Source organism: Oncorhynchus keta, chromosome 8 (genome assembly GCF_023373465.1).
Source record: "Oncorhynchus keta strain PuntledgeMale-10-30-2019 chromosome 8, Oket_V2, whole genome shotgun sequence".
Taxonomy (NCBI): domain Eukaryota; kingdom Metazoa; phylum Chordata; class Actinopteri; order Salmoniformes; family Salmonidae; genus Oncorhynchus; species Oncorhynchus keta.
Window position 1 is genome coordinate 4,543,121 of NC_068428.1, and position 13,934 is coordinate 4,557,054.

A 13,934-nucleotide genomic window follows, 5' to 3' on the forward strand; every position below is an offset into this window, starting at 1 on the left:
ACGTGATTGGCTCAGTGTTCTGTCACTCATGGGGATTTTATGTCACCACCAAATCTAAGGGTAGAGCTTGGAAATTCAAGCCCCTTGGGTGCTGCCATAGAGTTACATTAGAAGTGCCCATCCAAGAAGTCTCAAGGTAATTGGCCACAGATAAAAGGATGCCAAATCAAATCAAATCAAATGTATTTATATAGCCCTTCGTACATCAGCTGATATCTCAAAGTGCTGTACAGAAACCCAGCCTAAAACCCCAAACAGCAAGCAATGCAGGTGTAGAAGCACGGTGGCTAGGAAAAACTCCCTAGAAAGATCACGTTAGCTTTGATTCTTTCAAAATCTTAGCTAGCAGTCATCATCATGAATCAAGTCTACAATCTACTGGCAAATCATTTTTAATCCTTGCCATATGAAGAGAAATAACAAAGAGAAATTATAGATAAAACGTATCGGTGCTCATCTGCTATTGGACATAAACAAGTTGGAAATCATAAATTCAACAATTTAGTGGTTTAGAAGGAATCAGTAGCTAACTGCAAGCATTGCAAATAAATCACTAGCCTGCTATTCAGTGGAGTGGCTGTGTGGTCCCAAGTCTGGGATTAAGGGTCTCTTTTCCAAGCTTAAAATTATAAACATTCACCATTGGCCATGCTGTCAATCCAGCATGATTTCTGCCCCGCTGAAAACAACTGTTAACTTGGAACTGGGAAATCTGACTTCAGTGAGTTCAAGACAACTGGGAACTCGGGGAAAAAACGAGCTCCGACATAGAAAATACGTTTTGAACTGTCATCCAACTCGGAATTGTAAGTCAAGAACCCGGGCCTCTTTCTACGACTTGAAGATCACTGACGTCATCATGATTCAACCTGGTTTTTGTTCTGAGTTCCCAGTTGTCTTGAAAGCACCATAAATCCAGAGAATGCCGGACATTGAGTCCAAACATGTAATGTATGCTGCTGCATAAATTATGTAATATGCCAGGGAGATATCTATACGGTAGTTAAGAAAGTAATACTAATTACTATGTTGTGTAGTAAGCTGTTTGTAGCCCATGTGCCTCACCCTAATAATTTGGTCTATTTTCCCTTCTTCATTTCGCCTACTGTTCTTAGTACACATGTAGCCTATAACCTGTTTTAGAGAAATGTAATCATTGAATATTGTAAGAACTTTCATTGTCTGCTTATATGCCCCCCTTTATTTATCCTACGGTTCTGACTTGATGTACAGGGAGAACACTGTAAGAATGGCCAATGTTCTGAATTCTGTCGCTGTACATTTCAAAAGTGCTGAACAAATAGTTATATTGACTACGTCCGTCCTAGCTCGCTCATTAATGTCTTAATCGAAATTACAGATTGCCTCTTATCCACTTGTTGTCTGTCCCCTTATGCCATAGTTTGTCAAATCAAATCAAATTGTATTTGTCACATACACATGGTTAGCAGATGTTAATGCAAGTGTAGAGAAATGCTTGTGCTTCTATTTCCGACAATCAGTAATATCTAACAAGTAATCTAACCTAACAATTCCACAACAACTACCTTATACACACAAGTGTAAAGGAATAAAGAATATGTACATAAAGATATATGAATGAGTGATGGTACAGAACAGCATGTACATCTCAATTGTCAGTAGAAATCACATTTGTTGAAGCAAGGCAGCCATATCAGCTATGTTTTTTAAAAGGCAGTAAATGAGGCTGAATGAACAGTTTCACTGCCAGACAAGGCTCCGCTGATAGCCAGGTGTAGCAGTGATAAGCTGTTGGGACTACTGACACGACACTGCTGTTGGGACAGCTGTATGCAAGCCCTGACAGTTTGCGGGCACCGTTTTTCACCGTTATAGTGCAATTAATGTATTATTTAGTGTCGTGTTGTGTAGTGACTTTGCTGGCATGCAAAATCTGTCCACGAGAGATTATACCTGAACTGACATCCTATGAAATCATGTTCATAGCATTGCCTCTTTCATGTGTCTTTGTTCAGCTGTAAATCTGAACTGTTCAAAAAAAGTATTGTCTGTTTATAATATGCATAGCACTGCTATTAGCACTGTCAAAGTCCCACGTAGGGGGGCCCTATGTATCAAGCGTCTTAGAGTATGAGTGCTAATTAAGGATACGTTTTGCCATTTTTAGATCACAATGGATGAGATTACATGGAGAGTGGGAACTGATTGGAGATCAATGCTCAATCGGAGGTGCTTTATACATACAACCCTAAAGCCCTCAGTTTATAACAATTGTATTGTATTATATTGTATTGTATTATAACAACTGTATTATAATTATTCATCCTGCAGGATTGTAATCCCAGCAGGCCTGTTCTGATTAACTATCTTCCAAAAAGGCCTATGAAGTGGACAATGCAGAGTTGCTGGGAAATTCCCATCCTGTGGATGTGAGACAGTGAGGGCAGTGTTGTATATCGTCCACAAGAGGGCGGGAAAGCGTCAGGAGTCCATGCTTCCCTTTAAAGCCAACTTATACTTTATCCAAAAATGTGGTCATAAGCTTTGTATGGGGGTGTGATGCGATTCCAACGCCTCTAGAGGGGTGCAGAGGCCAAATCAAGCTCCATACTGTGCCCTCTCAAATTTTGTAACAATGCGGAGGGCTCTGTATAGCTCCAACAATCACATAATTGGTTGATGGTAGGTGGGTCCGGAAGGTCCTGTATAAACACAAATGCACTTCCTTGAAAACTTCCTTCACAACAGCTCGGCTCCACGAAGCCAAAAGGTGTATTTTCTCTGACTCCTGCAGGCTGCATCATAGCGTTCTATTCTTGGGGAAAAAATAGATTTCTGTTCAGTGTCCTTCCTTTATTGCCTTCTTGAGTGGAGTAATAACATACCGTACTTGACATGGTTGGTGTAGGTGTATAAGCTATGGGTGTATGGTTGTATAAGTTATATGAGTGGATCTCTGCTTACACCTATTTGTGACAGATCTAACTGCTTGTTATCAGAGATGACTGCAAAGAAAAGAGGAAGGAAGGGTGCTATTCGAACAAGACCTTGGGGTCACTTCTAACAGTTTATCAAATTTGTTCTATTGCGATTTTCTTCTCTTTTGTAGGCTGAACATACTATACCTACTAGTCTACAGCTTTTCATCAAATAATCATGAACTTGGGCAGAAGACATGATAACCAGCTGTGACTTTATTCAAAAGCTTGGAAACATTACATTGCAATATGAAAAAAAACTTTGAATACCGCAGACCCCCCCCCCCCAAAGACTTCTCAGATGCCACCACAGTACAGAAGCCACTTAACAGTTTGACATTTGATTTCCAACACTCAACATTACAAGAGGCAGCAAAGCACACTGGTAAACAGCTGTCGGTAGTAGTTTAACACCAAGATAAATGTCTAAAGAACAATGTTAACTGAGTGATAGTTCTAGATTAAAAGTCCTATATAATATAATTGAAAATGACCATTTTCATCAACACTGGTAAGAGATTCATTCTAATGTTTTGTCTGCTAACGAATGAAAGGCTTGCCTTTGATTAGAATGAACTGCAGTCAACCTAAAAACTGACAGACAGGCTATCTTCTTGTTTTGTTTATCTAAAAGCTGTGCTGTATGTCTACTCTAGGGTAGCTATTGTGATCTCCTCAAATATCAAAATAATCCTAATCAAGTTAAATTATGTTTACGGTAACACTGACACAAATTGATGAGGTATTGAACAGAAGGTAGATTTTAAAAAAAAAATGTTTTTATCAAGTTGTAAAGTTATTCACAAATGTACTGAATTCAATTAAATCCACTTACAAGTCATCTGAATTCAATCCACTGCATGTAGTTCTATGATTATTATGGTAGTGTGGCCAGCACACTGCAAACAGATTTCAATTTTCATGACCTGTGCTCAAGCTTTAGCCATACAATACATTGTTGCGTTGACAAACTGTTTTAAAGAGAGACTCATAATGAAATCATTTTTTGGAACTGCATTGTATGTAACACTGTAAAATTGTTTGGTATACATTCATTTTTTTTTTTTGAAAACATACCACTATACCCAAGAGTAGAGACAAAGATATGAAAGGCACAATACCTTATAATGACATTGTAGATTTTTGACTTTGTGAACACATCTCATAAGTATTTAAAGCAGATTTAGCCTCAAATGGCACATTTATTTCATTAAATTGAAGACTGTGGTTTTCAGATTCATCCAGCTTCTTCTATATGAAAGATGACTCAAACAGTCAATGGAGCTGTCTACGCAAAGTCAGGTCAGATTTGATTTCCTGTTAGTTATTTATGTATAAAAAAAATTAACTCAGACCGGTCGGTATAAAAAGAAAATACAAAGGCAACGGTTCCTCTGTCGCTTTATGGATCATACATGTCTTAAGTAAATTTAAATTAAAGTTAGACCCTTATGTAAATCAAATGGAACTCTTCACACAACACTGTATTATTTGTACATAACGCCTGGACAAAGCCAATGCCTGTTCTGGCTTCTCAAAGCCTAAATGATTTATCTTCTTTATGGAACACATATTGACATCTTGATAACATACTGAAACATACTTCTAATCTCAAAAACGTAATTAGCCCCTTATCCCATGAATGAATATATCATTGGTTCAGAACCTGAATTCACAGTACAAAAAAATATGCTAAGCCTTCTACAGTTTGATCATCATAACGTCTATGGCCAACAGTCCCCATCCCACTGTTTTCATCACCTTTAAAATTCTATTTGGCACTTAGGCACTGGAACACTATACTGGCACACCTCGTAAACATAAAACAATTAAGTAATGAACCGCTGAAGCATTTAGCTATGTGTGTAATTCATTACATCCTGTGGAAGGTCCATCCCCATCTCGTGACGCAATATCGCTGTGACATGATGATGACCAGCTAGACAGCTTCTGCAGATGTCTCAGTGGAGACAGACATGGTCACTTTGGCTATTTTCACAGTGGTCTTCACACAGCTCTCTGCAGCCCTGTTGGCAGCAATGTGCCTGTTCTGGCAGTCAGACTCCAGGCTATTGTCCAGCTGCTGGGCACTGCCCCGGCACGCCTGGCATGAGTTTAGGAAGGCGTGTCGCATGTCCTTGCTCCTCAAGGCGTAAATGATTGGATTGACGGTTGAGTTGAGCAGACAGAGCATGCTGGCGAAAGCAAACACTGTCTTAATATCGTCATCCATCTTCCAAAACAGGTCGTAGACCATGATGGCCAGCACAGGGCCCCAGCAGATGACCAGCACCACCAGGATGAGGACCAGTGTCTTGGCCAGGCGGATGTCCATGCGCGTCTGCTCAGGGCGCATGGTCTGCGACTTAGTCCCATCCGCCGAGTATACCACCAGGCTCTTCTGGGAGGTGCGGCTCAGCATGCGCACGGCGTGGTGATGGGCCTTCCACAGGATGTACATGTAGGCGTAGATGATGAAGAAGACGAGCACACTAGTCACCCCGATCCAGAACATCAGGTACTTCTCGTCGATAAGCGGAAAGATGTCTGAGCAGACCGAGTTGAGCTGCTTGCAGTTCCAGCCCAGCAGAGGGAGCACTGCGAAGACAATGGAGATAGTCCACATCATGCAGAAGGCGATGACAGCCTTGGTCCGCGTGACGATGCGCCTGTAGGCCAGAGGCCTGTGGATGGAGATGTAGCGGTCTATAGCAGTGAGAAACAAGCTTCCCACAGAGGCTGTGAACGAGGCGGTGACTCCGCCCAGCTTGAAGAGGAACACATTGGGGCTGTCTTTTCTGTGGAACACATGGAAGTCCAGAAAGCTGTAGACGAAGATGACGCTGCCCAGCAGGTCGGCTACAGCCAGGCTGCCTATGAAGTGGTAGGAGGGGCGGCAGCGCAGGGTGCGGGATTGGAGTATCACACACAGCACGATAAGGTTCTCCAACACCGTGAAGGTGCCCAGGGTGAGTGACATCACCGCCACAGCCAGCTGCTGGCTAGGGGTAAGGATCATGAAGCATTCCATATCCATGAAGTTCTCCCCACACTGGATTCCGGTTCCCTCATCTCCAAAGCCACTCCGGTTGCCAAACAGGTCTGTGGCATTGGTAGGGAAGAATGGGATGCCTTTGAGGATGAGTTCCTCATCTCCAGGCACTTTGTCTGGGAAAGAGTTACTGAGGAAAGCAGAGAGAGGCTTCTGGACGGACAATCCACCCTTAGTGAAGTCAGCGTTGATGGTGGTGTCATCATAGATGGCATCGTTGGAGCCCAGGTACTGCAGTCCAGATGTTATAGTCCGGAAGGTGGTGTCAGCCACACCATCTAGCACAGACTTCATGACTGGGCCTGAGAGGTGAACACTGCGGTTTAAGATGATTCCTGGTTAACCTATGAAATGATGAGAGAAATAGTTGTGGACAGACATAATTATGCTTTTGTTTTTGTTATTTGGATCCCCACTAGCTTTTGCAGAGGCAGCAGATATTCTTGCTGGGGTCCACAAAAAACACAGCACATGACAAGTAACAAAACACTGGTGCACTAATAGACAAGGACAGTCACACAAATAAAAAAATTCCATGATATACACACACAATAAATAAAACAATAACAAATCAAATAATAATACAAACAATACAACAACAACCAATGATGTGTGTGTTGGAGTGTCTGTGTGTGTCCCCTGACAGTCCACGCCGTTCCATGAGATGTTGTTAAAACAAATTGTAATGGTAGTCTTGCTTATTGCTTGAGTAATTGGAGATGGAAGGGAGTTCCATGCGATCAAGGCTCTGAATAATACTGTGCGTTGCCGTGAATTCTTTTTGGACTTGGAGACTGTGAAGAGACCCCTGGTGGCATGTCTTGTGGGGTATGTATGGGTGTCTGAGCCGAATGTTATTTGATACTCTTTTATGACAGTTTAACTGGCATTGAATGGCACTGAATCACATATTCCGTGGCCAAAATGAAACCATGTCTTAGATTGGGTTTTTCTCACATTGCTTGAATGAGCAACATCATCAGGGTGTTTTAACTCCAACCTGCTATATCTCATTCTATAAATTATATTACTTTATAATTATCTAATGATAATCATTAGCCTGAGGGGCAGCCTTCTTTAAAAAAAAAAATTGATAGAGTATGCTAACCATTAGGGATGGGCAAAGGATTTGGCAAAGGATAAGCTATTGCCCTGCATGTCACACAGAGAGAAAATTCCACTCCTGTCAGATAACTCATGTGCAACAGGAGACAGTCGATTTTGTTCATGTTTGAATACATGAGATCACTAAACACGGCTCCTGTTATACATTCCCTTTACTGTTCTTCTGTGCTATCGTTCTCATGCTTAGCAGTCGCCATAGGATGGTGCACACAGGTGCAGTCACACCGAAGCTGATGGGGTATACTGATGGGGTGTACTGTTATCTAAAAGTGAATGAAGCCTTTCTAACGTTGGTTTATATTTTACTAAATGTATTTAAAGAGTCCTAAATTCATTATATTAACTTTTAACTGCATTTACAATTTCACAATATTAGACTAATAGGCTAAATGCCCTACTTTGTAAACGTTAGTTTCACTTTCACCACCATAGGCTTCCCTTAAATTGGTTATTATTCTTTCAATGGGTTTCACCTTTTATTTTTCAAATTAATTCTAGATCTACTATTCAATGGCATTGTATAGGCTTCGTTAACGTTTAGGTTAATGTGTTGATGTCAATACAAATGTTCTTTGTTTGTATCGTTTTTGTACTGTGAAATGAATGAGAGTCCTGAATTAGGACACATTGGTCTAAATAATTTATTTTAGCCGAATAAATCGCAATACATTTAATTATACATGACGCTGTAATTTGGGGGGGGGAATGATTCCTTATTAAATTAAAACGGTAAATGAAATACAACAAAAACATGTATTTACCTTCACATCGCTCGCTCAGGTGTTGACTTCCCTCCACCCAAACTGTCTCCAATCATTAATCCAACCTTGACGCGCTGTATCTGACTAAATAAATATACGTTTAATAGTCGAAACAAGGAAAGGTAAAAACATTTAACATTATATAGAAAATATATTTATATAAGTATCTAAGTAGTCATTTATTGGTTTATAAGGTGTCTTGATGGGCGCTCATTTCCTTTGGCATCCGCGCTCTCATGTTCGCCCTTCGCACTGGTCTAAAGTTCTGGTTGCTGCGATGTCTGAGTTTTTTTTTTATGTGCGTATTTATGAAGCATTGCTTTAGAAAGCCACATCACGTGCTATGAAACGCGCTATGCATAGATTTCTATAACCAAGTGCAGGGATTTTGGTGCCGTCAAGTGCAAGAACAGGGGAGGATGCAGACACAATAAAAACAGGGATTTTAGTCCCCAAAGCCCATGCCATTGGACAAAAGGACAGCTGTACATAGCCTACTGTTACAGGTTCCGTGCATTATGGCTCAAATAGGTTCACTTACAGATAGGCTTTGTATAAGACAATCAGTCATTTTCACATCATTTCACTGTCATTGATTTGTCATAATGAAAAACGGCATTTACAATATTCTTGAAATTGAACTTGGTTGATTTGGTAAGCCATTGTTCATTACTATCTTTATCGAATGAAAATCTTGGATTAAACAAGCTGATTGTGAATCCCAGTGAGTGATCTGTTGGGGTGTTTTAAAGACAGTGGAACACACTGCATATAAATGACCATGCATTGTAACCTCGTCAGTGTGTGTTCATGAACTGGGCCATAGGAGCACTGTTAATGACCTCCTCAGTAGCACAGCATGTCAAACTATCATTGGGCTATTTGCATCATTAGGCCATGTTTTGCCATTCTTCAGATACATTATCTGTTTCTTCTCAGACAGTCATGTTATTGATTGAGGACATCGCTGGTGGGAGGGCACATTTTCAGTCTGTCTTTAAGATCAATTTATGTAGATATTGACCTCAAAGGGCATTCATCTAAAATGGATCTGAGCACAGGGAAGAATACTGTAACAGAGTCTCAGAAGGATGGAAATTCCTTCAGGAAACACTGCGATTTCAACAGCCTGCCCAATTAGAAATCTAAAACATATTTAACTGGAATGAATTATATATCTCTCTTTATCTCTTTATGACTTTAATCATGATTATAAGCACAGACAATTCATTTCCATTTCATTGTCATCATTGAGTGGACCAACCTCTTATGCGTGGAATTTTATATTTTATTCTGCATCCTAAACCAGCCGGAAGAATGAATTGAATGGTCGGTTGGAGACATGAAAAACAGAACAAAAACAGAATTGGACATCGAATCCATAGGCAGCCTCGCCAGAGCGTGACAACCTTGTCTGCCACTTCAGCAATGAGAGAGAGAGAGAGGGAGATAGAGAGAGAGAGGCTCTCTCAGTATTGTGACAGCAGGGTTAATCACAAATGTGGCTGGGCCAGGAGACTGTAGTGAGTGTCCGCAATGTTCTCTACAGTCAACACAGCTCTAAATGATGTTTTAATAGGCTGTGGGCGGCAGGTGACAGCTAGGTTAGCCGTGACAGGCTGAAATAAAAAATGAGCTCTTGGTTTATAATTGTTCATTTTTACCCATTTACTAGTGTTCCTTTTTTCATTATACACACAGATATAACGAGAAGTACCTGGACGTTCTGGACCAGGGCGACCAGTGTGCTCGTCAAACTTTTATGAGACGGAATTCAAAACTTTATTGAACTAAACATAAAGTAAGTACTAAGCATTTCATTAACACATTCGTGACATTGTGGTAGAGCCTTAGTGGAGTATGGAGGCTCCTAAGAGGAGGAAAGGGAGGACCATCCTCCTCAGTGAATTTCCTAAAGATCGTGAAACATTAAAAAAGTTATTATTTTGAGAAAACTACACAAAATATTTTCACCAAATAATGGATTAAAACACGTTGTTTTTGCAACAAAGGTACATAGAAGCCTCAACAGCAGTCAGGGTAGCACCATGGTGCAGCCGGAGGACAGCTATGCTACGTCCTCCTGTGGGTACATTGACTTCAATACAAAACCTAGGAGGCTCATGGTTTTCACCCCCTTCCATGGACATACACAGTAATTATGACAACTTCCGGAAGACCTCCTTTGACCTCTCAGAGCTCTGCAGCATGAACTGACATGTTGTCCACCCAATCAAAGGATCAGAGAAGGAATCTAGTACTAAAAGCATAAGCTACAGCTAGCTAGCACTGCAGTGCATAAAATGTGGTGAGAGCTGACTCAAAGAGAGAGAAAGACAATCGTTGAACAGTTTTGAACAGATTCAAAAATGAAGGAGGAGCAAGAGAGAGAGAGCGCTAGCTATAATTTGTACAAAAAAAAATGTTTTTTTACCTACTTAGCTATCAAATGCAACTAGCTAGTTCTAGCCTACTTGTCACGTTCTGACCTTTATTTCCTGTGTTTTGTATTTAGTTAGTATGGTCAGGGCGTGAGTTGGGTGGGCAGTCTATGTTTGTTTTTCTATGATTTGGGTATTTCTATGTTTCGGCCTAGTATGGTTCTCAATCAGAGGCAGGTGTCATTAGTTGTCTCTGATTGAGAATCATACTTAGGTAGCCTGGGTTTCACTGTGTGTTTGTGGGTGATTGTTCCTGTCTCTGTCTTTGTACCAGATAGGACTGTTTTGAGTTTTCACATTTCTTGTTTTTTGTAGTCAGTTGTTCATGTGTACCTTAACGTATTAAAAAGAACCATGGACAATTACCACGCCGCGTGTTGGTCCTCTGATCCGTTTCGCCTCTCCTCTTCGGAAGAAGAGGAGGAAATTCATTACACTACTCAAACACCCGGCTCAAATAGATGGATGCTATGTTAGCTAGCTATGACTATCCAACACCGTAACTCTTCTCAGGCAAGGTAAGCTTTTTGGTTTGACTAATTATTGCCACCGGGACCCGCCGGTGTAACTGTTAAACTGCTTACTGGCTGTACACGGTGCTGCATGATTGTAGCGGGTTTACTAACGAGTTAGTTCTATTAGCTATGTGATTATGATGTTACTTTAGCTAATATTGTGACAACGATATAGGCTGTGTGTAGCGTTTATGATATTGTCACGCCCTTATTATTATTCTCTATGTTTGGTTAGGTCAGGGTGTGACTCAGGTGGGAAAGTCTATGTTTTCTATTTCTTTGTTTTTGGCCGTGTGTGGTTCCCAATCAGAGGCAGCTGTCTATAGTTGTCTCTAATTGGGGATCATATATAAGTTGTCATTTTTCCTTTTGTGTTTTGTGGGATCTTGTTTTCTGTTTAGTTTCTTAGCCTTACAGAACTGTGCACTTTCATTTTTTTTTGTCTTTGTTATTTTGGTGTCATCAATAAATAGACGATGTATGCTTACCATGCTGCGCCTTGGTCTCCTTCTACCAACAAGAGCCGTTACAGATATAAAGGTTTGCCTTGGAAAGGTTTTTTCGCCTGGTCACGGATATCTGATTTGTTATGCACTGAAGTCCACAAGTCAAGGGAAAATGTGAGAGGACCTGTGTGCACCTACGTTGTAAATGTTAATTCACAGGCTAGGTTGTGGCAACCTTATGATGGGTATAGGGAAAATTTGCAGTAGCCTGAACCTATCAATGTTATTTTGAACTAGGTGAATGGAATATGAATGACAGTCCTCCAATATGCTGTAATAGAAATAAGGCCATGCTCATTAAAAAAAAACGATTGTCCTCCCTCATCTTAAACGGAACCAACCGCCACTGTGGTGGACCTACAAAAAAGCTACTCTCATATGTGGTTTTTCATAGATGTGAGCGGACCAAGTACTTTGAGGTTGCTCTAAAACGGAAAGGTGGACTAAACGAGTCAGGAGCAGCTTTTCTTAATTGACCAAAGTTCTCTATTGAGGTTTTTTCCCCCTCTCAAACACTCCAACACTATCAAGGATGATCTCCCAAGGAAAACACAAATCTCCTTCTTTAGAAGGGCAAGGAACAAAACGGAGAGTATCTTTAAACTATAACATAAATCACGGGTGTGCTACCGCCTGGTGGTCGTCCGGATCCGTGGTGGCCATTCCCAAGAGGTGGTGTGTCCCCATCTGGCTATTCTGTTGTTATTGTTTCTCTTACCGGCCAACCACGTGAGGGGAGCATGGTCAGTAACGAGGGCAAACCTACGCCCGAGTAGGTAGTACCAGAGATAATCGAGAGGTCACTTAATAGCTAGGGCCTCTTTCTCTAAGGTAGCATATCTCTGTTCCCGATCACTGAGCTTCCTACTTATAAAGATAATAGGCCTCTCTGCTTTGCCTTCACCCTGAGCGAGGATGGCTCCAAGCCCCGTATCTGAGACGTCTACCTGCACAATGAACTCTTGGGAGAAGTCAGGAGCCTGCAGGACGGGATTAGTGCACAGGCTATCTTTTAGCAACTGGAAGTCTCATCCTTCCACACTCAGGTTTTTCTTGATGAGGTTTGTGAGGCAGCATTTTTTTGGATTGGCTGCCAGCCCTGTAGCCTCCAGGCTCACGAGCACCGCCTGTGGTAGCAGGAGGTGGCTATCCCAGTCCTCGCTGTGGATGACCACATTGTCTATGTATGTTGAACGTAGAGCTGGCGTTTACACCCCCAAAGTTGTTGCAGAGCCGCATACTACCGTCGGGTTTGGGGACCAGGACTATGGGACTGGACCACTCACTCGTAGATGGCTGAACATCTCCCTTACCTTGTTCTTTGCGATGACTTGGCGGGCCTCAGGAATCCTGTAAGGCCGGATATGCACCTTCTTGCCGGGCTGATGAAACAGGACATCTGTTTGTCCTGGGAAGGGCGAGAATACCCTGCCGAATTGCGCATCAGCTTGTCTAGCCGCCTCAACTGCTCCGGCAGGAGAGTTCGGCCATGGCACACCTGTAGCAGGGCCTCCTCTTTTTCCCCATCCTCCACGGTCATCAAAGCTACACTAACTCTCTCCCATGGTACTTATTCAGCAGGTTGATATGATAGAGTTGGACCTTCTTCCTCCTGTCCGGTTGCTTGATGAGGTAATTGACCGGTGAGACCCTTTCCGTTACCTCGCAGGGCCCCCTCCACTGCGCCAGCAAGCAGAGTTCGGACGTGGGCATGAGTACCATCACTTTCTCTCCCACGGTGAACTCCCTGGTTCCCTGGTTGGCTGGAATCGTCTTGGGAAGGCCCACCCGGAAGAACAGCATAAACAATTCCTTGGCGATTCCCTTTGACGACATGTTGCGAAGGGGTATGGCCTCTGGGAACTTGGTCGCGAAATCTACGACAACCAGGATGTACTCATGTCCTCTGGCGGATTTCTGGAGGTGTCCCACGAGGGCCATAGTTATGCGTTTGAAGGGGGTCTCTATAATGGGGAGAAGAATCAAACGATTACGCAAGTGTGGCCGTGGGGCCGTACACTGACATTGAGTACACGTCCTACAATACCTGAGAACATCTCGGGTGACACGAGGCCAATAGAACCTCTGCATGATTTTGTTGATTATTCTGTCCCATGCCAGGTGTCCTCCTAGGACGTGGGAATGAGCTAGCTGTAGGACAGTATCCCTGTAGGCACCATTAGTAATTCCTGTTTTTCCCCCCTTCGTTGCACGACCCAATACAAGAGACCCCACCTGATTGCATAGTAGGGAAGAGAGGGCTCATCTTCCCATCAACATTTCTCCCATTGATCACCTTCACCTTCCTCATGGCATCCCGTAGGTCTGGGTCTCTATGCTGAGAGGTCCCAAACTGTCTCTTTAATTCTTGTGGCAGATCGACGTCGGTAGAGGGGTGGAGAGGTTGTTCCCCATCCCGGTCGGGGATGCCCGAGGAGAATCCCTTCCATGTTCCCTCCTCTGACGGGGCTTCAAATATAGCCCTTAGCCTCTGGTTGCTCCTTCCTTCCTCCGCCGTGTATAACCCTTCGCAGGTGTCTTCATCTGAGGTTTACTGGAACAGTTGTCGGAGGC

At 42.4% G+C, this 13,934-nt stretch overlaps 1 protein-coding gene across 1 annotated transcript; it reads right to left on the bottom strand.

The window, feature by feature from the left end:
* Positions 1-3,180: 3,180 nt before the first annotated feature.
* Positions 3,181-8,191, bottom strand: cnr1 (cannabinoid receptor 1). Its single transcript, XM_035774470.2, has 2 exons — positions 7,899-8,191; positions 3,181-6,356 (listed from the first exon to the last, which is right to left on the bottom strand). The coding sequence occupies exon 2, from the start codon at positions 6,304-6,306 to the stop codon at positions 4,900-4,902; it is 1,407 nt and encodes a 468-aa protein (XP_035630363.1). The 5' UTR covers positions 6,307-6,356; positions 7,899-8,191; the 3' UTR covers positions 3,181-4,899.
* Positions 8,192-13,934: the final 5,743 nt, after the last annotated feature.